The 27,571-nt window shown below is 36.4% G+C and overlaps 1 protein-coding gene across 1 annotated transcript; it reads left to right on the forward strand.

The window, feature by feature from the left end:
- Window positions 1-9,096: 9,096 nt before the first annotated feature.
- LOC145978806 (retroviral-like aspartic protease 1) lies at window positions 9,097-26,838 on the forward strand. Its single transcript, XM_083111625.1, has 2 exons — window positions 9,097-9,202; window positions 26,318-26,838. Exons 1-2 carry the CDS (start codon window positions 9,097-9,099, stop codon window positions 26,836-26,838), a joined length of 627 nt encoding a protein of 208 aa, XP_082967751.1.
- Window positions 26,839-27,571: the final 733 nt, after the last annotated feature.

Below are 27,571 nucleotides of genomic sequence, written 5' to 3' on the forward strand. Positions count from 1 at the left end.
ATACCCCTCCATTAATACCACTCAAAGAAACTTGGAAAGATGATTTTTATGAAGGTAACATGTAATAATAAACAAGAACCTGCAGATGCCCCTGATGAAATTTTCTCTTTCAGTCCTAAAGATAGACATTCACAAGGATTATACACCAATATCATGATCAATGAAATAAGAGACATAATAATTAGAGCCAAGGACACAACTGCAGGAAAAGATGTAATAACATACTTGGTGATTCAAAATTTGCCGGAATGTGGTAACATCTTGTAACATCTACAACTATGCAATGAATTCAGGAAATATACCGCAATCGTGGTACACTCAAATGATTTTACCAATATTGAAACCTGACAAACCCCACATAAAGGAGAATCTTATAGACCAATAAGACCAGTACTGGGGAAAATTTTTGAAAAATTAATTGTAAAGAGAATTAGTTGGCATATAGAGGTACAGGGTTTATTTTCAAGACTTCAAGTTGGATTTAGGAAGGGCATGGGGTGTACAGATGCGTTGGCAATGTTTTCATCAAAAATGTATGATACAATGAAAATGAAAAGTAGTCTTATTGCTGCTTTCTTAGATATTAAAGGGGCATATGATAATGCAAATATAAATAAACATTCTACAAAATCTGAAAATACCTTATATGCATCTAAACATAATTTGGAATCTATTAAAAAATCGTTGTTTATATTTTTACTTTCACGATAAAGTTGAGGGTCCTAGATGGACAACAAGGGGACTTCCACAGGGAAGCCCTTTAAGCCCTTTACTTTTTAATATATATTTAATGGATGTTCAAATAATATGTCCTGAGCCATTTGGATTTATACAATATGCAGATGATTTATGTATACGAGGGTCACTATTTATATTTTGAGCCTTGGCAACACTGATTGAAGTTAGGCGCGATTTGACGTTTGCACGGAATCGTCTGGCATTATTGACCATAACGTACTTCAAATGTTTTATCAATAGCTTCATTTGTGTTGTTTATGTTGCCTTGGAGATTACGCGACAAAAATAAAATGGAATTAACTTGTAAACTTTTTCGTGCGATGATTTTTTGACGATTTTCGACGTGGATTATCTAAACAAGAGTGCATCGATCAACTTACTTCCACATTTGGCGATGAAGCCCCATCCTTTGCCACTGTGAAACGCTGGTATAACGAATTTAATCGTGGCCGCCATTCGCTCACCGACGAGATTCGCGAAGGTCGTCCAAAATCAGTTGTTGTTCAAGAAAACATTGATGCTATGCAAAACCTAATACTGCAAGATCGTCATGTGACATACTGTGAGATTGAGGCAACCATAGGCATTAGTTCCACCAGCATATATAAAATATTACATGATCATTTAGCTGCGAGAAAGGTATGTTCTCGTTGGATCCCACACAATTTGACAAAAACTCAAAAAGACGCTTGCGTCAATTGGTGCAAACAAATGCTTAATAAATACAATCGTGGTGCTTCAAAAGACGTATATAAGATTGTAACAGGTGACGAATCATGGATATATGCATATGAGCCGGAACGTAAACAGCAGTCGACTGTGTGGGTGTTTCAAGATGAACCCAATCCAACAAAAGTTGTTCGTACTCGAAGCACATCGAAACAAATGGTCGCCTGTTTTTTCGGGAAAACTGGTCATGTGGCAACTGTGCCTTTAGATGAATGTAGAACGGTCAACTCTGAATGGTACGCAACAATTTGTTTGCCAGAGGTCTTCGGTCAAATACGGAAAACAAACAAACGCCCTCGGATCATTCTTCACCAAGACAATGCCAGCTGTCACACATTTCGTCTAACAACCGACATTATGAACAGTCAACAAAATCGAATTGATGGGTCATCCGCCGTACAGTCCTGATTTGGCACCCAATGACTTCTTCTTGTTCCCGAATGTCAGAATAAATTGCGTGGACAACGAATTTCTTCGGCGGAAGACGCCGTTGATGCGTTCAAAAACCATATTATGGAGGTATCTCAAGAATATTGGAAAAACTGCTTTGACAAATGGTTCGAACGAATGCAAAAGTGTATTGACCATAAAGGAGAATACTTCGAAAAACAATAAAGCAGTTTTCAATGCCAAATTCCTGTTTTTTCATTGTTAGGCTCAAAATATAAATAGTGACCCTCGTATATGAGAGTGTCAAGCAAGTAGATAAAGGAGTCACCAACATGGAATTGAAAGTAATAGAGATAAATAAATTTCTTGAGAATAGGTCTATGAATATATCATCAGAAAATTTAAAGCTGATTATATTTAGTAAAAAAGGAGCTCTGAAAAATGTGAATCAATACACAAAAAGTTACACATTCCCATAGAAAATACAGTAAAATATTTAGTTGTTATATTTGATAATAAATTAACATGGAAACCTCATGTAAAAATGTTCGTGAAAAAGGCAGAAGTAATTTACAATGTATTTGTTTCTATGGCAACAACAAAGTCATCCAAGTACCATGATTAATTTTTTCAAAAACTATTACAAACCAACAATAGAATACGGGATAATAGTTTTTAATACAGTTTCGGAACATGTATTTCGACCTTTGAAAGTAATGCAGAGGAAAGATCTTCGAAAGTGTCTAGGACTGATGAAGAGTACTCCCAATGTTTCAGTATACATGGAAGCATTCGAATGGAACTTAAGTTATAGGAAAAGAGAAATGTCCATTAAATATCTGTTAAAAACAATGTCAGATGTTAATCTTCCATTTAACGACATTCTATTTGACTTGGTTGAATTATATGATACAGGCAAAATTAACAACTGCGAAGATATAGGATGGCTGCAATTATATAATGAGTACTATGAGGATCATCAAAAATTATTGAAAGTAATGAGTAAGCCCATTTATACTCTAGATTTTCCTGTTTGTGAATATAGAGATACTTATTTTCCTGAACAATATACAAAATATAATTACATGTAAAGATGGAAATATTATTGCTTTATATATATATATATAGACGGTTCAAGAAGTAGTCAAAATATAGGATGTGCTGTTTATGATGTACAGAAGAAGGAATCATACATTTACCGGAAGTTCTTTCCATTTTTACAGCTGAAGTTTATGCAATTTACGAAGCACTAATTTATACATATAAATTGGAAGAAAAAATATATTAATATTAACGGATTCTAAAAGTGTATTATATTCAATTCAGTCCAATTACGATTTATTATTTAAATGCTTCCCCATAAATTATAAACTGTGTAAAAACTTTACAAAATTTCAGGAGCAGGGGAAAGATAATTCATTTAACCTGGGTTATAGCACATTGTCAAAATTTAGGAAATGATATAGCATATTTGTTTGCAAAACAATCTAGGGTAATTCAACCTGTACTGGAGCTGAAAACCTGGTACACAGATCTTCCACCGAGGGTGAAGAAAAAGTTGAAGGAAAACTGGAAGGAATGGCGCAAAGGTGAATTTTAAAAAATGCAGGCAGCTTTTATCAGAGGATAGCTAATCTCAATAGAAACAGGCCTTGGTTTACAAAAGTTCAAGGTACAAGGAATGTGACAGTATTACTAAATCGTATTACGTCAGGATATACAACAACTAAAAGTCATTTACAAAAGATCTGGATCGCACAAAACCCCAACTGTACATGTGGCAACAAGGAAGATATACACCATATCATATTTGTGTGTAATAGACACACACAAGAAAGAGAGACATTCTATAAAACTCTTATAAACAGTGAAATTCCTCTTCTTCAGTGTTTAGAATCTTTGATTTGTGAATCTAACCTTACAGTTGGATATATATTGTTATCTTTTTTTAGAAAATGTGGCTTAACTATTTAGTAGAGAAAACTTTTATTGATAGTGTCTTTTAATAATAATGTACTAAAAAATGTATGTTTATGTACAGTACATTTATAGATATGGGAAAAACTGCTTAGCGGTAATCCCAAGTAAAATGTAAATAAATAAACCTTTTGCTCACCCTTTATTACATTTTTTCACACATGTTAGGTCCCACACAGTCTGGGGTTAAGTTCTGATTTGACCAGGGTGAATCATAACTTCAAAGTGTTTCTGGGTTGCATGTTTATCCCTCACCTTTCAACTACTGCATGAGCCTTGTTCACTGAATGCAGTCTTGCAGTCTTGAAATAACAAAGAAACACCCACTTGTCATCATTTTATATTAGTCCCCACCCTGCCATCATGTGCCATGTGTGACATAATGTAATAAAATAGCAACAAGTTGCTGAGTTTGATCTGAGGTCATGGAGAACCATTCAAGGTCACCTGGTGACCAAGCTGATGCAACAAATGATACAAAGACACTAATTGGGAGCTACTGCTTCTAGCATGCTCCCCAACAGCTTAGAGTAAAACCTCAGTAATGGTCCCAAATAACCAAAAGTGGTTGGCCCAACGTTGGATCAATGTACTGAAAATGGAAATATTGTGGCAAAACAGTTGGACTGCATTTCAAGCAGTTCATAGCAGTCAAAATAATTCATTGTGGTCACGAATATTCAAGCAGACAATGGTGTGCTGTTTATGTTAGCTCGCTTTGAGGGATGTGTTGTTTTCTGTGTGTTCTGCTATTTGTAGAGCAGTGAATAAGCAAGTCCAAGCAGCTGACATGTATAGTACATTTGGTTTAGCTTGAGCTCTGGCCTTCAGTTGCACAGAAGCCTGTCACTCAGCGCAACGATGCGAGAATCCGAGAGAGATCAATTACTCATATCCATAACCTGACTTTTGAGCTTGTTGATAGTGGTGTGCGGGACTTACTGGTGTCTGGATTTAGGCAAATATCCAAACACAACAGTTTGAGAAGGTGATAGTTGAAGGAAAAGAAAGACAGAGGATTTTTTGTGTCAGTGAAACCCCCATTGATTTAGTCCCCTTGGCAAAAGAGGCATCCTCCCTCCCCTCCTCTTCCTCTCATGAGGGCAGATAATTGTACTGCTAGGAAGGTGATTGTTGACCTGTGTTTTTTAGGGTGTTTCTATTCAATGGAAGCTGAGCTGATTGGAGGAAGCAAAGTGATACATAGACCAGGGAAATTATCTCAGCGTGCATAAGTTTGTGAAGAAAGAAGCTGAGAGTGATCTTGTGTTGAGTGTTAAACAAGTGCAAAAGCATGTTTCCGTTGTTACTGATTTGTCAGTAAGTACTTTGAACCTTAAACAAAAATGATCACAACAACGTAACTTGGTAGGGATTAGTAATGACTAACAAAATATGCAAAATAAATACTTTGTGAAGTGACGTGGACGAACTTAACAAGTGTGTTATTCATAGAACAATTGACGAATTTCACGATCATGAAGGACAGTATCCTACTTCAGATTCGTAAGAATTTTTTTTAGTGAGACATCAGCATATAGCCTTTGGCAGTTTCATGTCTCCTTTAATTGTAACTTCTGCGAATTGCAACACTGCTCCTATGAGTCATGTGTAGTCTTATGCAGATGACAAAGATTTCCTGCTTCGTGCATGAAAGAGCTCAGGCTAAATTGAATGTGATGTAATTTCAATATGGACCTGCAGCAAGAATTCAAATTTCTGTAAATTGACACAAACTCACAAGCCAAATCTTGCTTTGTGTGCCAGATGTGTGGGGTAAGTTTCTTGGGAAGTTATATGAACCATTGGTGAAGAATCAGGCTGCTCTCAAGAAGATTTGTTCTCTTGATAAATACTTCTGGCAATCCTCAACTTTAGCATAGTAGGGCTACTACCATCAAAGGTTGTTAAGAAGGGACGAGGAACACTATGTAAGTCATACAGAAATTATAATAAATAATACCTTTTGACAATTGAAGATTATACTTCATTTTTTGTTAGTGATGTATCATTTATATGATCCATATTTAATAAATAATGTCATTAATAATAATAATAATCATCATCATCATAACATGTTAATAATAGTAATAATCTAATAATTAGGCATAACCAACTTTTCAGGAGGAGGTAAACAGACTAACATTGACCATGACCCACTCTGCTATTTGTATTCCTTTTTCTATTTCTATTTTCAGTATTTTGCATTGTTTTTGTGAATCTCTAGGTTAATTGTGATGATGAGGATGAAAAGAGGATAAGATGATATGATGAATTGATTATGATGTGATCACATGAATGATAGGACAAATACAGTGATAGATCCATGCCTTAAAAATAGTAATTAACACACAATTAACCTATGGAAATAGATCAATGATGAAATGTAAGAGAGTTATAAAGATAAAGCAAATGTGGAATTATTCACTCATGTAAACAAAAGTTTTTGCTATTGTGATTTTATTTTTTGATTTTTTAAAATAATTTAAATAACACTTTTTTCTGTGTATAAGGAGACATATCTTTCATAAAATCCAATCTCTTAACATGCTCTAAGGAAAAAGAAATAGTTTTGCACTAGTTATGAATATTCACAAAGGGTCCAATGTTGTAACTCAGCTACATAAGTTAATATTTTTTTAATAAAGCTTGATACAAAAACAAATTCATGCTTCCATAAAATATCATGTTGTATGATCATCTCAACTCAAGGAACTTTACACTGTCCGAAATAGGCTGAAACTTTCACTGATTACTGCTAGTACACATGCACATTTCAAATTTACTACTTATTAAAAGTATAGTCATATTTTCATATTAAGAATAACACCAAGAAACTGAGGAAAGGAGCATAAAACATGCAAATATATTTAGGAAGCAGGCACGTATCTAGAATTATGTTTCGGAGGAAGGGGGTGGGGGTGAACCAAGTGTCTCAGTAATAACAATAACAATATTATTAATATTATTATTATTAATAATAATAAAAATGTTCATATCAAAATAATTATAAATCAAATTAATACTAATTACAATACATAAATTGATATTATATTATTACTACATGATTAAGTAAAAATGTATAAGAATAAAGATATAAGAGTGCTTATTGTAGTTAAGATCGGAATAATTTGCATAAACAAGTGCCCTAGCAAATGAAATTAATGTCAAATAAATGAATAATTGAATATTTATCGAATAACAGAAATGATGTTACATGAAGGTGGAAAGTAAGTTTCTGATTAAAATTTTATGCATATTATTTTGAGTAGTAGTGTACATAAATCTTGTTTGTAATGTCATTCAAAGCTGTATGATCCCAATGTAATCCTTCCCTTGTAAAAAGTTCAGAGGAAAGTAATAACCATCGATTATGCAACAAATGCTAATATTTTCAATACTTAATTTTAGTACTTGGTAAGTCTTTCAGGGCCTTAAATATGTCTTTCCTGTTCTTCAAAGGTGTATGATCTCAATATAATCCTTGTCTTGCAATAAGTTCAGAGTAAATTACAACAAATGCTAGACAAACATATTTTCATAATTAATTTTCGTACTTAATACATCTTTCGGGTGTGTGTGTGGGAGGGGGCGTGGGGGTCCGAACCCCCGGCTCTGGTACCCTTTTCTACACCCTCGATTTTCCGCACTCTTCGAATATTTTTGTTACAAAAATTAGTTCTTAATAAGAAACGATGTTTCTTAATAACGCGGAAAGTAATTTTTTTAGATCTATGTTCTAGGAAACTTACGTTTTTCAATATTTCCATTCCTTATGTAACGTCAAAACTGTCTTGCAGCGATTTCATCATGGCGCATCTTGGATTCATGTCACAGGTGCAAGTCTGAAGATTTCGATTTATGTCACAGGCGCACATCTGATTTTTCTTTTTATTCTTATGATTGACTTGTGCAATGAGAACTACTCTTAACAAGCACCGAACTAGTCCATCGCCCACCATACCCCGTGCCACTTTAAAAAAGGGCTGCTCTGGAAAAGGAACTAGACTTATGGAAGGCCTGGAATATCATTCAACCATCAGTATCTCCTTACTTAAATCCTCTATTGGTTGTAGACAAGCCAGATGGGAGTGTCAGACCTTGCATAGATTTCAGACTGCTAAACTCCATCACGTTAATACCTAAAAGTTCGGTTCCGCCAATTGACAAGTCTCTTCAGAAGTTTAAAGGATCGCGGTACTTTACAAGTCTGGATCTTGCCTCTGGTTATTTACAGATTCCTTTAAAACCAGACTGCCGCAAATACACAGCGTTCTCATATAATGGCAGACAGTATAAATTTTTTTGAAAATGCCTTTTGGTTTGTCAAATGCAGTGTCCACTTTTGTATACATAATGATGTTTGGGCCAGAAACAGAACATTTCTTAACAGTTTATATCGACGACCTGTTGATTTTCGATGCGGATTTTAACACTCACATTCAGCACATACAAGAAGTACTTCAAAGACTGAAAGACGTAGGTCTTAAAGTGAAACTTAGGAAGTGTAATTTTGTTAAGGGAGAACTAGTGTATCTAGGACACTTGATTTCTGGAGACCATGTTAGAGTTGATCCAAAAAAGAATGAAGCAATTTTGAAATTCCCACAACCTAAGTGTAAGAAGGATGTTCGAAAATTTTTATGTTTATCAAATTGGAGGCGGAAGTTTATAAAAGACTTTTCCATCAAAACGGAGCCTTTATTAAGATTGCTCTCAAAGTCTGCTAAATGGAACTGGGGCCAGGATCAAGAAACTGTTTTTGACCAGCTGAAAATTGAATTGACAAATACCCCAGCCCTAGCTCAGCCTGATCTAAACAGCGAATTTTGTATTCAATGTGACGCCTCTACCAAAGGTCTAGGTTGTATCTGATTTCAAGAACAAGGCGACGAGAAAACTGTCGTGCAGTACGCTAGCAGAAAATTAAAAGAAAATGAGAGACACTATTCGATTCACGAATTGGAATGTTTGGCTATTCTTTTTGGTATCAACAAATTTGAAATATATTTGAGAGGAAGGCATTTTAAAATATGCACAGATCATCGTGGATTAATGTGGCTTCAAAATTCTAAAAATTGGAATTCCAGGCTTACAAGATGGTCTCTAAAATTGCAGTCTTACTCTTTTGAAATTAAATACATCCAAGGAAAGGATAACGTGGTACCGGATATTCTGAGTCGCTATCCCATCGATGAAGACAAAGGGAAGGAAGAAGCTAACTATTTCCATGTAAGTTATATATGGTAAGAAAGAGGAGAAATGGAGGACATAACAAATTGGGCTGAAGCACAAGAAGATGATGGCTTTTGCCAAAGCATAATAAAGCTTTTGAATCAGCCAGAGACTAAAGACTCTCCGACTGAAAGTAAGGTGAAAAACGTGTATCAGATTTATGGAAGTCTCTTATTCCGAAAAACCTCTGGTGAAGAATTTACTTGGAAATTGTGTGTCCCTATAAAGTTCAAAGAAAAAGTTTCGGGAAAATCACGACGAACTAGGACATTTCGGGGTAGCAAAAACCGTAAAAAGAATAAAAAGTAGATACTTTTGGCCAAAGATGAAACAGGATGTTGTTAAGCACACTAGGGATTGCCTCGTATGTGCCAAGACTAAAATGGACAAGTTAGGAATCATCACAGACAAGTTACATATTAATCAAAAGAGTCCTCACGAACTACTATCAATAGACCTGATCGGTAAATTGCCCATGTCCCAAGGATTCCAATACATTCTATCCTTGGTAGATTTAGGAACAAAGTTCGTCTCCGTTTACCCACTGAGGCGTGGCACCGCCAAAGAAATAATCACTGTGATGGAGAAAGGGTACTTCACCCATTTTCTTAAAGTTAAGGCAATCTTATCGGATCGAGGTACACAATTCACTTCTGCACTGTGGAAAGAAAATTTGGACAAAAAGGGTGTTACGTATTTATTCACTACGGCCTATCACCCTAGTAGTAATACTATAGAACGTATGAATCAGGAGATTGTTCGACTGCTCAGGTTATTTTGTCATCACGAACATCAAAGTTGGTCGAAATATTTATCAGAAATTGCCTGGTTACTGAACAATTCTGTTTCGGACACTACTGGGTATGCTCCTTCAGAACTATTTTTCAATCGCCCTGTGCCCAATGGAATATTGGACCACTTTTATTGGCCTGATAACGACGATGATCCTCATTTAACTAACTGGGATAGAAAGATGTTCATGGCGAAGAAAAGGGTAGGAGAAATTTCAAAGTCAAGTGCAATGCTCTTCAGCCAAAGGAAGGAGATTTGATGCTCGTAAGAAATCACAAACTAAGCTCTAGGAAAAATAAAACCATCGCTAAGTTGTTTGAGGTATATATTGGTCCCTACATTGCAACAGATATTGGAAGCAATACTACCCTACTGTTACATCCCAAGTACAAAACCCCGATCGATCAAGTAAATTTTGACAATCTTAGGATCTTTAATTGTTCATTGGTTGGTGAAGTTGACTTAGTGTCAAGATAATTTCTATATTTAAAGTTTCACAGTATACTCAAATTTTTTTCAGAACTTGTAAATGACAATTTCTTCAAAAATTTTCCCCGGACGAGGGGCAATTGTAACGAACCTGAGAGTTTAAGATTTTATATTTGTAAGAAGTTAAGATTTTTAAAATGTTTGTTACTTCAAATAATGTTCAAGTTGTCACAGATAATTATAGTTAGACTGATACAGTTGTAGTTGGAACTTTTATATATGTTTATAAATACGTCAAAATCTGTTCGTGTTGACGTCACTTTCTAATCTCAGCCAAGGAAGTGAACGCACCTAAATGTTCCCCACCTGACGACAGACTGAGTTTGAAAAACAGGTGAAGGTGAAAAATAATAAGAACTTGGAAACGGAGAGAATTGAAGTATAGATTTTTAGGTTTTCGAGTTTTCTCCTTGCCGACAAGTTGAAAGTAAGCAATTAATTATGTTCTTTGACTTTCGCTATATGTGAGGGAATTGACCAACGTTAGTATTGAATGTTCTAGTGTTTTACTGGTAAGTGATTATGAAATATACGCGATTATAAAACTGCGTTTGAACTTTGAAAACAGTGTTGTGTTTCTTTTCTACCCAGCAAGCCCTGATGATTTGCAGATTCTCATGTTCCCGACTAAAGTAGCAGCGAACTAACTTTGTGATGACTGGTGTACAACCGGGGTGGACGTTGCATGTTAAACGACAACAACAACAACAAAATGAATTTTGAATTTATAAAATAAATAAGGAAAGAAAATGCAATGGAAATGTCAATTCTGTAACCAGACTTTGTGGCATGCTAGACTAACCACTCTGCTCTGGAGATGGGCTATTACTTTGTATTGAGAGCAGATGCAGAGTTTAGAATTATTCATTGAATCAAGAACAAGAGCCCCCAAAACCCAGAACTTATTTCAATATCCAACTATAGTTTTACACATCTAACAATCTGTGGTTTCAAGACCAACACTGCAATACCATTCAAAGAACAGTAATGGTAATTAAAAGAGTGCATCATCTACTCAAACATTACAACTGCTAATCATTCTCTGCATCATTAACATTATATGTCTTCCTCTGATTGCATGGAGAGAACCCTTGCCACCTTTCCTGAACGAACGTAACACGTTTTGCATTGTACATTTCAAATGAAAGGCTTTTCATGAATGTTCATCTCAAACAAGCATGAACATAAAGGATGGTGTCCTTAAAGAAATTAATTCATATTAACCTTACCAATCATCTTCAGTACCTGCACTTCGACAGCTGCCAGTCCATCATACCAAAAAGACTATACCTAAACCACTGTAATGCTCTAAAATTTTACAATAACAAGATACACTGTTTTTGTGGGTAATATAGCATATTTCGCCAAATTAGCTGTATTTAAGAGCAAACTAATATCAAAATCTTCTAAACTGATACTTTATCATAGCACAATAAGACCCGTAATATCATATGCATGTGAAACTTGGATGCTCAAAGGCTCCTGTAAGCATAAATTCTTAATTTGAAAGATTAATCTTAAGAAAAATTTATGGTTGTCTGAATGGACCTGATAGAAATTGGAGAATACAAAGAAAAAGAAGAAGAAGAAGCAGAGTGGAGACCGCCTTCTGCTTTTGGAATAACTTTAAGTGGTAAAAAAAGTTAATTATTGTTCTAAAATCATGCTGTAACTAAACAAGAATACATACAGAACACTGGAAAATATTCTCAAATCCTCAATCTCCTTAAAAAATACGTAAACAAGTAACTTAATGAAAGTGTGGGGTGGCACTTGCTAGTTTCGACAATATGGCCGCCATGATCGACCACGACAGTAGCTGATTAGGTGCATGGAGAAACATGCATCCCTTTGTGAAGCTAAACTTGCAGCCAAAGTTTCCACCAAAGTTTTTATTTCTCGGTATGACAATAATTTCTTCTGAAAAGAAGAATGAAGTTATTCAATCCTGCCGAAAACTGAAATTAACATTTTCAGGAAAATAAGAAATCTGAATTGATGTAGGTTTGAAAAATATCCACTAGCCTTCCCACCGACTTCACTTTTTTCTTCTGATAGATCTTCCAAAAATTTCAAGAGAACGTCATAATTACTTTCCAATGATTGTAGTGATTTTACCCTCACACACCACCTTGTGGGACAGAATGGTCGCAAAGTCAGTCTGCGAATGTTTTTTACAACACCATCTTCGTTGTTTTCTTGTAGCGATTGAAACCCTGCCAGGCTCTTTGGCGAATGTCTTACAAATAATAATACTTTACGAGGAATCACTAGAAAGTCTCTCGCATAACTGATACCTTGCATTGCATCTTGCACTACCAAATTCAAATTATGTGCCGAACAATGAACAAATATAGCTCTCGGCTCCAACTGAGTAATCCCACTTTGTATCCTCTTAAATATCCACTGACATTACTCGCGCCATCATAACATTGACCACGACAGTATTTTATGTCGAGAGATAATCGTCTTATAACATCCTGGACGACGTCAAACAATGACCTAGAACTTGTTGAAGCTACTTCGTAGAAAACACTTCTTCAACTTGCAGATTTTCATCGACAAATCTGAAGCATATGGATATTTGTTCCTTCACTGATATGTCGGAAGTCTCATCTACAATGAGAGAAAAATATTTTGCCGCTTTAATAGATTTCACAATATTTTGCTGTACATCGCTGGATAATAAAGAGACAATATCATTTAATATATCGTGGGAAACCCACTTATATGTAGTTCGCTGCAGCCAAGATTTCAACTCAGGAGCATCTTCTGCTCTAAGCAGCAGCAATGATGAATATTTGATGCTTCATCGGTGTGACCCCGAATTGCTATTCCTTGCTGACTTAAAAATTGGAGGGACGTTATTATGTTTAAAATCACCTTGCTTGCATTTTTCATATCTTCTCATTTATGTGTTGAGATAAGAGACGACATATTGGTTCCTTGTTTCGTAGTTGCCAGAGCAGTCACGGACGAATGATGAAGTGTACATTTTTCATGAACCCTGAAATGTTCAATTGCCTTTTGCCGCTGGGAAAATCCATTTCGAACAAATGCATTACACGAATCCCTGTCTGCAGAAGTAGCAGTTGGCGACGGAAGCACTATACTTGAAGCAAAAACATTTTTACACACACTACAGAACACTTTGTCCAATTCTTTGTCGTAATAAATCCAAGGAAATGTATTTTTCCATCCTTCATGGTATGACCTGCCTGACGATTTCTTGACACTTGTTGCTAATGTACTACAGGAACTGGCAGAGGACACATTCTCAGGTTCCTTATTTTTTGACTGAACATACTTTTCACTATGTTCAATGTCAGTAATATCCACCTGTGATGACGACGACAAACGTATGACGAATTTATCCATAGCGACTAGCAAACCTACTGTTCGAATTCAAAAGTATGTAAAGAAGCAATACTCAATATTGTGTTTCAGCTTTCCACACGTGTCCCGTGCCCCATTTGAAAGTTGAGAAAATTTTTGCCCGGCGAAGAGCTTTTGCTCCACGCATCATGTCAGTAGACCCTCTTCTTTGTAATAACTATTAATATGGTAACACCCCTTTTTCTGAAAATAAGAACTTCCCAGTCTCCAATCTAAGCTCCCGCGTCCTTCCAAGCCATTGTCTCTTGGAGAACAAACAAAATGATAACAATCCAGATTACATGAAAACAACTTCACTGAAATCGTAAACCACGCCGCTCTTATCTGATTGAAACAAACAAAAGAAGAAAAAATCAACTATTTAGGTAGTCGGTCACAAATGGCTTCCTTGTGTTTCTGTTTATTCTTTATTAGTGCTCAATATCGGCAAGTAGTTACTTTAATACAATTGTTGGCGAATGGAGTTGGCGTATTGTAGTGTGTCACTGTCACTTGTAAGGAAACATCAAAGCAAGCCGAAAAGACGGGATTCTATTCACAATGCAATATACTTCCATTGTTATTGTGGGGACTGTCTTTGACTTGGCCAGAGACAGGCAAGGAAAGGGGGAATGTATTACTTGGTTGCCTTTGCACAAACACATTTGAAACAATTATGTTTTAGAGGTTAGAAATTTTAACTTCCATCTCAATGTTTTAATTGCTTATTATTTTTTTGATAATGGCAAGTGAGAAATATTTATTTTATTTTGTTTTTATCATACTAAAAATCTTGTGGGTGCTCGAGCCCCGGAGCACCCACGTAGTCGGCGTGCATGCATGTACACAATACAGTTCTATATGAAAGAGGACCTAAGTACTCAAAGACTCTCTTGAATATAAACCTTCCAAATTCATAAAACACATTGAAAACTGCAAAGCTTTTAAGAAAGAACTGGAACACTGCTTTTACTCAATTGATGAATATCTAAGCCTGCAATAATATATGTATGTATGTATGTATTTTTTCTTCACAACTTTCACTAATTCAGATCTTATTAAAAACAAGGTAGGTATTGAGCGTAAAACATAAAACACATTATGCTATACTGATATTGAGACATGTCAATGTATATCAGTGACACCAAACATGGTGGGGTTACTGGTGAAAGGTAACATTTTTATTGCAGAGTTTTATTACATTATGTTGTACTCAATGATATTTTATTATATTCCACCGTTACCATGTATTGTATTGACATTGTTTTATTGTATTTTAATGTTACTATATTTTACTGTAACCATAAATTGTATGTCATTGTTTTATTACACTGCATTGTTTATGATAATGTAAACAAACTGACATCTCCGATATCACTGCCTCTATATGCAAATAAGTTATTCATGGATGAAATACATCTTATCTTAACATATCTTATCTTATCTCAACAAATTAATAAGGAATGAAAACATCTTAAATTTCATAAAATCACAAAGTTTAGATGGTTTAGACACTTAAATAGAATGTCAGATGAAAGATGAGTAAAATAAATATATAAATGGAGACCACTCGAACATGAGCCTTAGGCAGGCCAAAGAAACGATGGGAAAATGAAATAATCAAAGATTTGAAAGACATGAAAGTAATGAACTGGACAAAGAGCATCCAGGATAGGAAAAAGTGGAGAAATATTGTTGAGAAGGCCAAAACTTTCAATGCATGAAGTTGTAGTGCCTCAAGAAGAGGAAGAGATTTCATCATCACCAAATATCTTCTTAATGCATTCTTGGTTTTGGACTTTTAACCACTGTTATTTTTGAAAAAAATACCAACGTTTCGGAGGCTGAATCTGCCTCCGTCTTCACACCATTTTTTTAAAAAATAACACTGGTTAAAGGTCCAAAACCAAGAATGAATAAATCAATCACCACTGATTAGCTACAAAGAAGAATCTCCATAATGGCATGATACACACTTCCCCAAGATGCAAATTACAATGTGTGATCTGCCTCCTATTCTTATCTCACACTTTCAGCCAGGATTTGGAAAATCAAATACCTCCATTAAGTTACAGTTTTCAATACTAAACTCAGCATTGTCTTCCAAGGACTGAGAGGCACCTTAGTCCACATTAACCTGGGTTTTCATTCCCTCTTTCATCAGTCAACACCTGCAATATAACAAACGTTGTTTTCATCACTTATCCATGAGAGTCGTTCACGTCAAGCCACAACTTTAGATTTTCCACAATAACATAACACAACCAGACTCATAGAGACCACCTGTAAGAGACAATTCGCTGCTGTTACTCTATGGAGCACTTGTAAAATAATATAGCAGATTGGCCTGTGAGCAGAAACATGAAACAACATATTATGATGAAATTCTTTCTCCATAGTGTAAAAGCGAGTGAAATTCACAGACGCCTTCAAGCACAGGACAGTGATGGGACTGTTACCCATGGTAAATCATTTGAAAGGTGATAACTAGAGTGCGGATTTTGCATATTTTATTCCGGTCCTCTAATTAATATGCAACCGGGTTCTAAAGTTGTTTCAGAGTATTGTGAACCGAAGTAGGTTTTTTTTAAAGTGCATATAAATGCATATTACGTGAAAAAATCATTAACTGATAGTTTTTTTTTTAAATATATTTGTTTACTTGGTTAATGTTTCGTCTGTGGAGTGTTTCTGAGCGTAAAATTTTCAAGCACAGGTGTTCGAAAAACTCTGTTTATGCTCTGCAGGGCAGACGGTCCCACCTCCCTCGCATATACCTGGCAATGACACAGAGAACACGTGCATTCCCTCCCCCGGCCTTCTTCCTTGGCCTATATAAGGCAACGGAGATTTTTGCTCACAAACAGTTTGTACTCTGTTCAATTAGTGTAGTTTGCATTGTGTGAAGATGCCGAAGGAAAAACCGTGGAAGATTGTTTTACTGAAACAGTGGATTATAGGAGAGCCTACTTTACAAATGGACAGGAGAGCAATTTTCTGCAGAGTATGCTGTAAATGTAAATTTCGTAAATTTATTGCGGTTGGAAACGTTGACAAGCATCCTAATAACGATTTTTGTTCTGCTAAATGTAGTGCACTTCGTAAAATAACTTGGTGACAATGGCAAGGCAGACCTGTTGAAATCACAAAAATTACTTATGAAAAAGATGATTACTTCCATCCATTCATAATCTTGTGTAGTAGTAGTTGTGTTTTTTTTCTTGTGTAGTGGTTGTTATGTGTTTGTGTGTCTTGTGCAGTAGTTGTGCTGTGTAGTGTTCGTGTTTGTCTTGTGTAGTAGTTCTGGTGTGCTTGTAAGTGGGTTTGTCTTGTGTAGTAGGTGAGCTGTCTAGTGTGGTTCGGATTGTCTTGTGTAGTAGTTGTGCTGTCTAGTGTGTTTGTGTTTATCTTATGTAGTAGTTATGCTGTCTAATGTATTTCTGTTTGTGTTGTGTAATGTCGGTGATATGTATGTATGTGTCTTGTGTTGTAGTTGTGCTGTCTAGTATGTTTGTTTTGTCTTGCGTAGTAGTTGTGCTGTCTAATTTGTTTGTGTTTGTCTTGTGTAGTAGTTGTGGTGTGTAGTTTGTTTATGTTTATATTGTGTAGTAGTTGTGGTGTGTTTGTGTTTATATTGTGTTATAGCTGTGATGTGTTTGTGTGTGTCTTGTGTAGTAGTTGTGCTGTCAAATGTGTTTGTGTTCGTCTTGTGTAGTAATTGTGCTGTCTAATGTGTTTGTGTTTGTCTTGTGTAGTAGTTCCTCCATTCATATTGGGGGTTAAGTGTAGAGCTGACAACTCTGCACTGTAAAAAGACGTGTCAAGAAACAGCAATATAAGGCCATGGATATTCCCAAGGTAAAATATTCCGGCGGTAAAATAGTCCCCCGTTCGGGTGGGGACTACTTTGGGAGGTCCCTGGACTAAGGATAAGATCTACATTAGGAATAAGGATATTAAATTAGGCACCTGGAATGTTCTGAGCCTTTACCGGCCTGGGGCATTTCAGTGTACAGTTAATGAGATAGTTAGGTATAAATTAGATGTAGAAGATGTCCAGGAAGTTAGGTGGCCAGGAGAAGGGAATTGTAAAACTAAAAATTATTCTTTTTTCTATGGTGGTACTGAAAATCATAATTTTGGAACAGGATTTTTCATATATAATAGAATTATCTCGGCTCTTAAAACAGTAGAATTTATTAATGATAGGATATCATATGCAGTTTTACAGGGTAGGTGAGTAAAATTATTTTAATAAACATACATGCACCAACGGAAGATAAAGATGATAATACTAAAGATGATTTTTATACAGAGTTAGAACAGGTCTTTGATAAATTTTCTCAGTATGATACGAAAATTCTGTTAGGTGACTGTAATGCATAGATTGGCAAAGAAGAGACATTTAAACCCACGATTGGTAAAGAAAGTCTTCATTAATTAAGTAATGATAATGGTATAAGATTGATTACTTTTGCAACCTCAAATAATTTAATTGTGAAAAGTACCACTTTTAAACATAAAGATATCCATAAATATACCTGGTCTTCTCCAGATGGTAAAACTCATAATCAGATAGATCATATTCTCATTGATAAGAGAAGGCATACTAGTATAATTGACGTTCGTACACATAGAGGTGCTGACTGTGCCAATGTAAGTCATGGTTTGATAATGAATGTCATAATCTAATAGAAATAAGAAATCAGGCTAGACTTAGGTGGTTAAATAACTCTGATGATACAAATCTAAACAATTATAATAGAATAAAGCGAGAAGTTAACTGCACGTTTAGAAGTAAAAACAGAGATTACTTGAAAAGCAAAATTAACAAAATTGAAACAAACAGCAAAAATAAAAATATCAGAGATTTATACAGGGTGGTGTAAAATTCCGTTTACAACGCTTGGGAGGTGATTCGACAAGTAAAAATAAGGAAAAAATGCCATGTGAAAAAATGTCGAAATCGGCACCGTTTTCGAGTGACAGGCGTGCGAAAATCGCCTCACACCATGTTTAAAGCACAATAACTCAAGAAGGAAGAAATATAGCAATGTCGGATTAAAATAATACAAAGAAAATCGTACCTGGCGAATACAATGGTGCAGCAATTGAGGCCCAGTGTAAATTGCGCAAGGGGACTCACAAAGAAAGTGGGGAATCCCCTGATGGAAAATACAGGAAATTTACTACTATTTTCTACATAATGGTGAGATCGGAATGTAGCCAGTAAAAAATGACGACGTATGTCCGCATGTCCCACTACTGCTGGGACACCCACACTCGGGAAATAGGAAAATAACTGCAAATCTCCTGTTGCACATTGTTCACATTGCGGTACGAAGAAGAAAAGAAACCAATTTGTCGAATGTCCCACTGCTGCTGGGACACCATCCCAAATGGAAAAATATGGGAAAACCAAGAAAAAAGTATTCAATTCCCTAATGTTGACACACTACTTTGCAGTACGAAAAACAAAAGTTAAACAATGACCACATGTCGTCAGGCTGTACATACTACAAGAGAGCTCCCCAAAGAAAGTGGGTAATCCTCGAAAGAATGAAGACGGAGAATGGCGAGAAAACGCACACAATTGCATGTAAAATTTCCAGGCACAGCACATCTTGAAGGGATTATCCTGAGAAGCGCACAACATCCGCACATGCAGATCGACGGTATGTACTACAGCGATCTCCAGCATCTTCACTCGCACCTTTCACTAAAGGACACTATGCGGTGCTGATAGGGGCTCACAAACACTGGCATACTCAGAGACGTTGTTGAAAATGTCCGCCATTGACTTTAAGACAAAGATGGCATCGGCGAAGCATTGATTGTCTGGTACGCGCAAATACCTCTGGCATGTCACAAAATGTCCCAGCAGCGGCACTAACATTAGCAACGAGGTCTTCGGCACTTTCCTCAGGGGTTTCATGCACAAGCCTTTTCATTTCTCCTCCCACACAGAAATCCAGTGGAATGAGGTCGGGGGAGCGAGGTGGCCACGGTAAAGGTCTACCCCTGCCAATCCAACGATAGCCGAAAAAGCGTTGAGTAAGGCCCTGGTTCCCCGGTCAAAGTGCGTGGGGGCGCCGTCGTGTTGAAACCAGATACCTTGTGTACCTGCCAGTGACACGTTTTCCAAAAGTTGAGGTAATACGTCATGTAGAAACACCCGATAATTCCCACCACACAAAGTAGAGGGCAAAATTTACGGGTATATCATGTGGTCACCTACTACGCCACACCACACATTCACTGCGAACCTATGTTGATGATGGAGCACAATGATTGCATGCGGATTGTCCATATTCCAGACGTGGCTGTTGTGGCTATTGAACATGTCGTCCATGGTGAACATTGCCTCATCGGTCCACAAAACTCTTGTTGGGAAATCTGGAATGGCAAGAGTTAGTTGCACGTACTATTGGCAGAAATTCATGCGTAGGGGAAAGTCCGTGGGCAGTATGTAGTGCACCTTATGCAATTTGTATGGGTGCAATCCCTTCTCCTGAAGATCGCAGAACACATTGCTATGGTGGGTTTGTCGCGTACGAGCAATGACACGTGTGCCGGTGCCAGGAAGGTCTCATCGCGTCCAAAACGTCCTCTTCAAATTGCAGAGTACGGGGTCTTCCACAATCCCACCTACGGGATAGTAGAGATGCAGTTTCACGCAGTCGATCATCAGGTCTTTGAAAGAGTGCATGTGCTGCCAACCGCCTATTGGCAAAACGTTCGTGAAACGAACGCCGTGCTTCACGGTTGTTTCGGTTTGCATCTCCATAAACGAGATGCATATCAGCAAGCTCGTGGGTAGAGTACTCCGCCATTGTCCTGTTCGAGAACCGACCAACAACGGGGGGCACTTTCCCTCCGAGTGACGGATCACAACTACCGTGATTAGCACCCACGTAATGTTACACAGGTGTCCACGCAGTTGTTGCAAACCGAGAAAGAACACTGAAATACGTACTCTACGTACAATATTCCTTGGAGCAATACAACCACACACACACGCCAGACTAAACTCCACGCTGCGACACGCAGAACATGCAGGAAGAACAACGGTCGACTACACTCTCTACGTAGTATCCACCAATGCTAATACGTAACAGGTGACCTACACTCCCAGCGCCTATAGTGGGGCTTTCTGTATCAACCTCAGCGTAATCTGACGACATAGCGTTATTTTCGGGTGAATTTCCTATTTCCCGAGTGTGGGACGGTGTCCCAGCAGTAGTGGGACATGTGGACATACGTCGTCATTTTTTACTGGCTACATTCCGATCTCACCATTATGTAGAAAATAGTAGTAAATTTCCTGTATTTTCCATCAGGGGATTCCCCACTTTCTTTGTGAGTCCCCTTGCGCAATTTACACTGGACCTCAATTGCTGCACCATTGTATTCGTCAGGTACGACTTTCTTTGTATTATTTTAATCCGACATTGCTATATTTCTTCCTTCTTGAGTTATTGTGCTTTAAACATTGTGTGAGGCGATTTTCGCACGCCTGTCACTCGAAAACGGTGCCGATTTCGACATTTTTTCACATGGCATTTTTTCCTTATTTTTACTTGTCGAATCACCTCCCAAGCGTTGTAAACGGAATTTTGCACCACCCTGTATAAAGGTGTAAATGAGTTTAGAATAGGGTGGCAACCTAAAGTAAACTTGATAAAAGATAAAGACGGTGATTTTCTAGCTGACCCAAGCGATATTCTAAATAGATGGAAGAACTACTTTAATGACCTTTTAAATGTCCATGTAGGAGATAAATCAGAAGAAAATGAAGTCCACACAGCAGAACCTTTAGTTCCAGAACCTAACTTGATTGAAGTTAAAGATGCCATTAAAAGGCTAGAGAATAACAAAGCGCCTGGCATTGATTTAATACCAGCTGAGTTAATTAAATATGGTGGAAATTCATTAATATGTCAAATTCATAAATTAATTTGTTTAATATGGAATAAAAAAGAAAACCCTCAACAGTGGAAAGAATCCATAATTGTTCTTGTGTTTAAAAAGGTGATAAAATGAACTGCAATAATTACCGTGGAATTTCTCTACTCTCAACAACATACAAAATATTGTCTAACATTCTTTTAACAAGACTAACCCCATATGCTTATGAAATTATAGGTGATTATCAATGTTAATTTAAACTCAACAGATCAACTACAGAACAAATTTTTCACATCAGACAGACACTTGAAAAAAGTGGGAATAGAATCAAAATATCCATCAGCTATTCATTGATTTGAAAAAAGCAAATGATTCGGTCAAAAGAGATACATTATATAATATATTAGTTGAGTTTGGAATACCTAAGAAGCTTGTTAGGCTTAATTCAGGAAATGCATATTACTTCTCTCTTCATAAACTTTTGTCTTCTCGTTTAATATCTAAGAAACTAAAAGTTAAAATATACAATACAGTAATTTTGCCTGTAGTATTATATGGATGTGAAACTTGGTCCCTTACATTGAAAGAGGAACATAAATTGAGAGTATTTGAAAATAAGATCCTTAGGAAAATCTTTGGACCTAAAAGGATTGAGGAAACAGGTGAGTGGAGAACGTTACATAATTTAGAACTACATAATTTAAAAAATTAAATCAAGAAGACTTAGGTGGGCAGGCCATGTGGCACGAATGGGAGGGGAAAGAGGAGTTTACAAGATTATTGTTGGGAAACCTGATGGTAAGAGACCTGTAGGAAGGCCAAGACGAAGATGGAGGAACAACCTTGAGATGGACATAAGGGAAATCGGTAGAGATGGAAAAGAGTATATAGAACTTGCCTGTTGCCTGTTGCTAGAGACATGAACCTTCGGGTTTAAGAAGGCTAGGGAGTTAGTTAGTTAGTTAGTTAGTATGCTGTAAGGAAGTAAGTATAATATATTTTTATTTTTTATACTCAACTTGGTCTCTTTGTTTTTAGTGGACAGCAACACTGTGAATCTAGAAGGTATTAAAATATTTTCTATTGTTTCGGATACCATGTGACAAAAAATATCAAGTAGTTCAGCACACAAAGACTGCCATCCACCTAAGAAATTCTAGCAAGACCTGCAAGCAGCAAACAATGGAAACTTGTTACGTACCCAATAGGACCAAGTAATGTGAATGTGAATAGTTTGCCAAAGATGAATAGAGATGGCAGCACAAGGCGTGCAAGGTTAAGAATTGGCATAATATATGTGAATAATTTTATAAATAAGAACAAAGCAAATTGGGAAGATGAAAAACAATAGAATATATTATAAGAAGACAAAGAATAAATATGAAAGAAGTAAATTAATATATATATTTTATAAATCAAATCAGTGATCACATGTAAGTTAATATGAAAATTAAGGAAGTCAAAGCACTGATACAAGTTTGTGTCTTTGAACAGATATTGCATCTGTTTGATTGATTTACCATTCCCATAGGGGAAATTTTGTTTACATCAGTGGCGAGCGCGTTCTGATCGACGCCCCACATGACTTTTTGGTTGCGCGGTTTAACCGTAGCACCTACTTGGATGCGCGTGTCAATCGTTTGCACCAAGTATACACTCTGTTGTACCTAGTTAGTGGTGGCGCGTTCCAATTGCAGCCCCAAGGGAGGATATTAGTATTATTCCCAAAGCTTAAAGGAAAAAGTTGGAAAAGGATAGAGGAATTCGTTAAATAGTCAAAACCTAAATAAATTGAAATCCAGAGGGAAGTTCACAAAGAAGACAAGAAGGAAGTCCAGATCCAGAACGTTCATTAAGAGGGAAGTCCAGATCCTCCATATTGAGAAGGAAGTCCAGATCCAGACCATCCATTGAGAAGGAAGTTCCGATCCAGACCGTCCATTGAGAAGGAAGTCCCGATCCAGATCTGCCCATTCCGAAGGAAGTACAAATACAAGAATATCCAAATAGAGAAAATAAATAATAAAAAGAATATTGAGATGAAAATTGACTGTAAACGAGAAAATTATAGAAGAATGTAGCTTATAATGTATCCATGTATCCTGTGTTTAAATAATATATTCGTTTAAGCGTCTCCATTGGAAGGCATCCTGTCTGGTTTCGTTGTCTACAAAGAACCCTACCCTGTACATAAGCTAGCTGAGTTTTAAGATTAAGGTTTATGTACCTTTGCACCAAATGAAGGTAGCATAAATAAATGGCGACCAACTTTTGGGGCTAGTGAATTAGGAACCAGACAGCGAAGAGAGAAAGAATAATTGAAAATGGAGGAAAAGGACAAGATGGAAATGAGAATGGAGAAGCTACAATGAAGGAAGACGGAGGAAAAAGGGAAACTTTCATTTGCTGCGGAGAGGAAGGAAACAAGGAAGAAATTATTTTCTGTGTCACATGCATGGAAATGAAACATTGGACGTGCGAAGGAATAAGAAAGGAGAAATACATATCAATAAGGAAAAGGGAAGAAGATTATACATGTAAGGAATGCAAGAAGGAAAAGCTAAAAGAAAAGCAGAAGAAGACAGAAGAAATAAACTTGATGGAAATGTTCCAAAAGCTGTCAATGCAGATAAATGAAAATAACAGAGAATTGAAGGAGAAGATTGATGAGAGTAATAGAACAGTAGAAGAAATGTTAGAAGAAAATAACAAGGAAGTGAAAGAAATGCTTGATGAAAATAGTAGAAAATTAGAAGCAGTAAGAAATGAAAGCAAGAAAATGTACAAGATAATAACCGAGACATGTGAAGAAAATAGAAGATCATTGGAAAAGAAGATAGAAGAAACAACACTGCTAATTGAAAACAAAAGCGTGGATATAAATAGGACGATCGAGGAAGAAGTTTCAAAACTTAGAGAGGAGAATATATACAGAACCAACAGAATGGAAAGAAAAATTGTTGAAAATAAATCGCAAATAGAAGCAGTATCTTCTAGAGTAGATGAAAATGAAAGCAAGATAGAGGAAGCAAAGGTCCTAATGGAAGATAGAAGGTGGGAAACACGCAATAGAATGGAAAAGGAAGTTCTAAAACTGAGAGAAGTAAGTACACGGGAACTGCAAGAAGTACAAGAAAAAACTAGCAGTATGGAGAAGGACATTGCGGAAAATCAAAATAAAATTAATGCAGCAGATAAGAAAGGAAAGGAATTAGACAGAAAATTAAATAGGGCAGTGCCAAAGATAGAGAAGACAGAAGAGAAAGTAGAAGAAGTGGAAAGAAAGTTAGGAAAGCTATTCATCAAAGAAGGAAACATAAATCCTAAGTTTCGAGAAAGTGAAGAAACGAAGATTAAGAAAGAGCTGAGAGAAGAGAGTTCAAGCGATGAATCGACGACGGAGGAAGAAGAGAAGCACAAGAGATATAGAAAAGCGGGAGGTCACAATAAAAGGAAATGGAAGAATAGCAAAGATGGAAATAATAATGATAGGCTCTTAGATATATTGGAAAATGAATTCCCGAGAGACGAGAACTATAGGACCAGGATACCTAGGCCACAAGAATTGCAGCATCTTCCAAAATTCAATGGGAATATAACTGATAAATGTCCCAGAAAGTTTTTAAGGGAACTAACAACAAATGTCAGACTTATGAGGATCCCCGAAGGAATGATTTTGAACGTCATAGAGACATGTTTTGAACAGTCGGCAGCAGGATGGCATCAACTAAATCAGCACAAATTCAGAAATTTTAAGGAGTTCAGCCGAAAATTCCTGAATTACTACTGCAGTGAAGACATAAAGGAAAGGCAGCTAGAAGCATTAAAAAGAAGATATGTAGATTGGTCAAAAGTCGACAGCCTGGAAGAACATACATGGGAGACTCTTAGAAGCTTCAAAAACCTAAAGGAAGGATGCAGTGAAGAGGAGCTGGTTAAACAAGTTGTCCAAACATTGCCATTAAGAATACAGAGAGCTATAGCAGCGGTTAAGATAAAAGCAGTTGATGATTTGATTGAATATCTAAGAACCGAAGATGTGCTAAGAAAAACTCAGAATTCCTGGAACCATAAGGAAGGAAGATTCTAAGGAAAGAGGCAACATTCAGAAGAACAAGGGCGCTCAAAACCAAAGTTCCGGAGACAAGAATTTTATGTAAGAAGAATAGAAGTTAGAAACCAGAGACCAAGTGCAGAAAGAAGAGATGTAGGAAGAAACAATGGAAGATATGAAAGAAACATAGACTCTGTGGAAGAAAGAGAGAGAAACGATGATAGATATCGAGGAAATTGGAGAAACTTGAGAGGCCGAAATAATTTCCGAAGATACGGAAGAGGAGGAAATCAGCGATGGAGGAACATATATGAACAGAACGAAAGAGAATACCGAGTAAGTGTGCCCAATGAAGAAATGGAAAGAAGAAATGCACTTTCGGATGTAGAAAGAGACGAAGCCATAGAATTAGCCAGAAATTATTGTAATGACGCAAGAAGATTCCAAGAGGGAATTGCAGCAGATGAAGATTCAAGAAATGCAGAAGAGAATAGAGGGTCAAACATGTAAGGCTCTTGCAGCATCTCCCAGGTGTGAGAGCAAAAACAGAGAGAAATGTAAGGCAGGGAGAAATTGTAAATAGAAATGAACATAGTGAAAGAGAAAGTCTTGAATTATGTTTAATGCAAGAGCCGAATTTCAATGTCCTGAAGCCAGGGAGAACTTTTTATGTAAAGGCAAAAATTATAGAATTAGAAGTAAAGTGCCTAATAGATTGTGGTAGTGTGGTAGAAGTAATGAATTATGATTGTTGGAAAAGGATAAAAGGAAAATATCCACAAGCTCCTCTAGATGAATCAGAAAGGGATAAAATAAGATTGGTCAAGGCAGCAGGGAAAGAAGAATATAAAATACAAGGAACCGTCGGAGTAATGATGAACCTTCAAGGGTTAAATTTTCCAGTCAGATTCCTCGTAGTAAAAGGTCTAAGAAGTGATATGATATTAGGAATACCATTTTTGGAAAAATATGATGGTCATATTTATATAAAAGATAGAAAATTGAATCTAGAGTCATTGGAAGAAGAAAGACTAGATGTTCCTACGGAAACTGTAAACAACCAAATGGAGAGAAAAGAATGCATTGGCAACCACAATTTAATGTACGGACAGATGAAGGCAGTACCAAATGATATATGCGAAGAAATTTAAAGTGAAATGAATAAAGAAAATGATGAATACACTGCATCTGTTGAAGAGAAAAAGAATAAGTTTGATGAGTGCAAAGATATTTCCAAAAAAGAGAGGAAGCAATTACAAGAAGTTTTGTTAGAGCATAGGAAAAACATTATATAAAATTTCAACCTCGCATATCTCCGTTATTATAGAAGATACAGAAGTGATTTTACACTCAATGAAATCAGATCGAAGCTCTCTATTTGCCCATCAGAAAAAAAATAATCCATGTGTAATATTCATGCTTAGTTACCATGGAAACTTTCATAACAATATGGTAAACAATCAATTTGTGCATAATTGTAGTCGTTGTCGTGGAGATTTGAAATAACCACTTTGATTGTTGAAACAATGTAATTCATCCTAAGGCATCACGTTTTACAAAAACATTATATAAAATTTCAAACTCGCATATCTCCGTTACTATAGAAGATACAGAAGTGATTTTGCACTCAATATCATCAGGTCGAAGCTCGCTATTGGGCCATCAAAAAAAATTAATCCATGTTTAATATTCATGCTTAGTTATCATGGAAACTCTCATAACAATAAAGTAAACAATCAATTTGTGCATGATTGAAGTCGTCGTCGTGGAGATTTGAAATAAACACCTTGATTGTTGAAACAATCTAACATACTAACCATCACGTTTTACAAAAACATTATATAAAATTTCAAACTCGCATATCTCCGTTACTATAGAAGATAC

The sequence above is a fragment of the Lepisma saccharinum genome, chromosome 25 (assembly GCF_977018435.1).
Source record: "Lepisma saccharinum chromosome 25, izLepSacc3.1, whole genome shotgun sequence".
Classification (NCBI taxonomy): Eukaryota; Metazoa; Arthropoda; class Insecta; order Zygentoma; family Lepismatidae; genus Lepisma; species Lepisma saccharinum.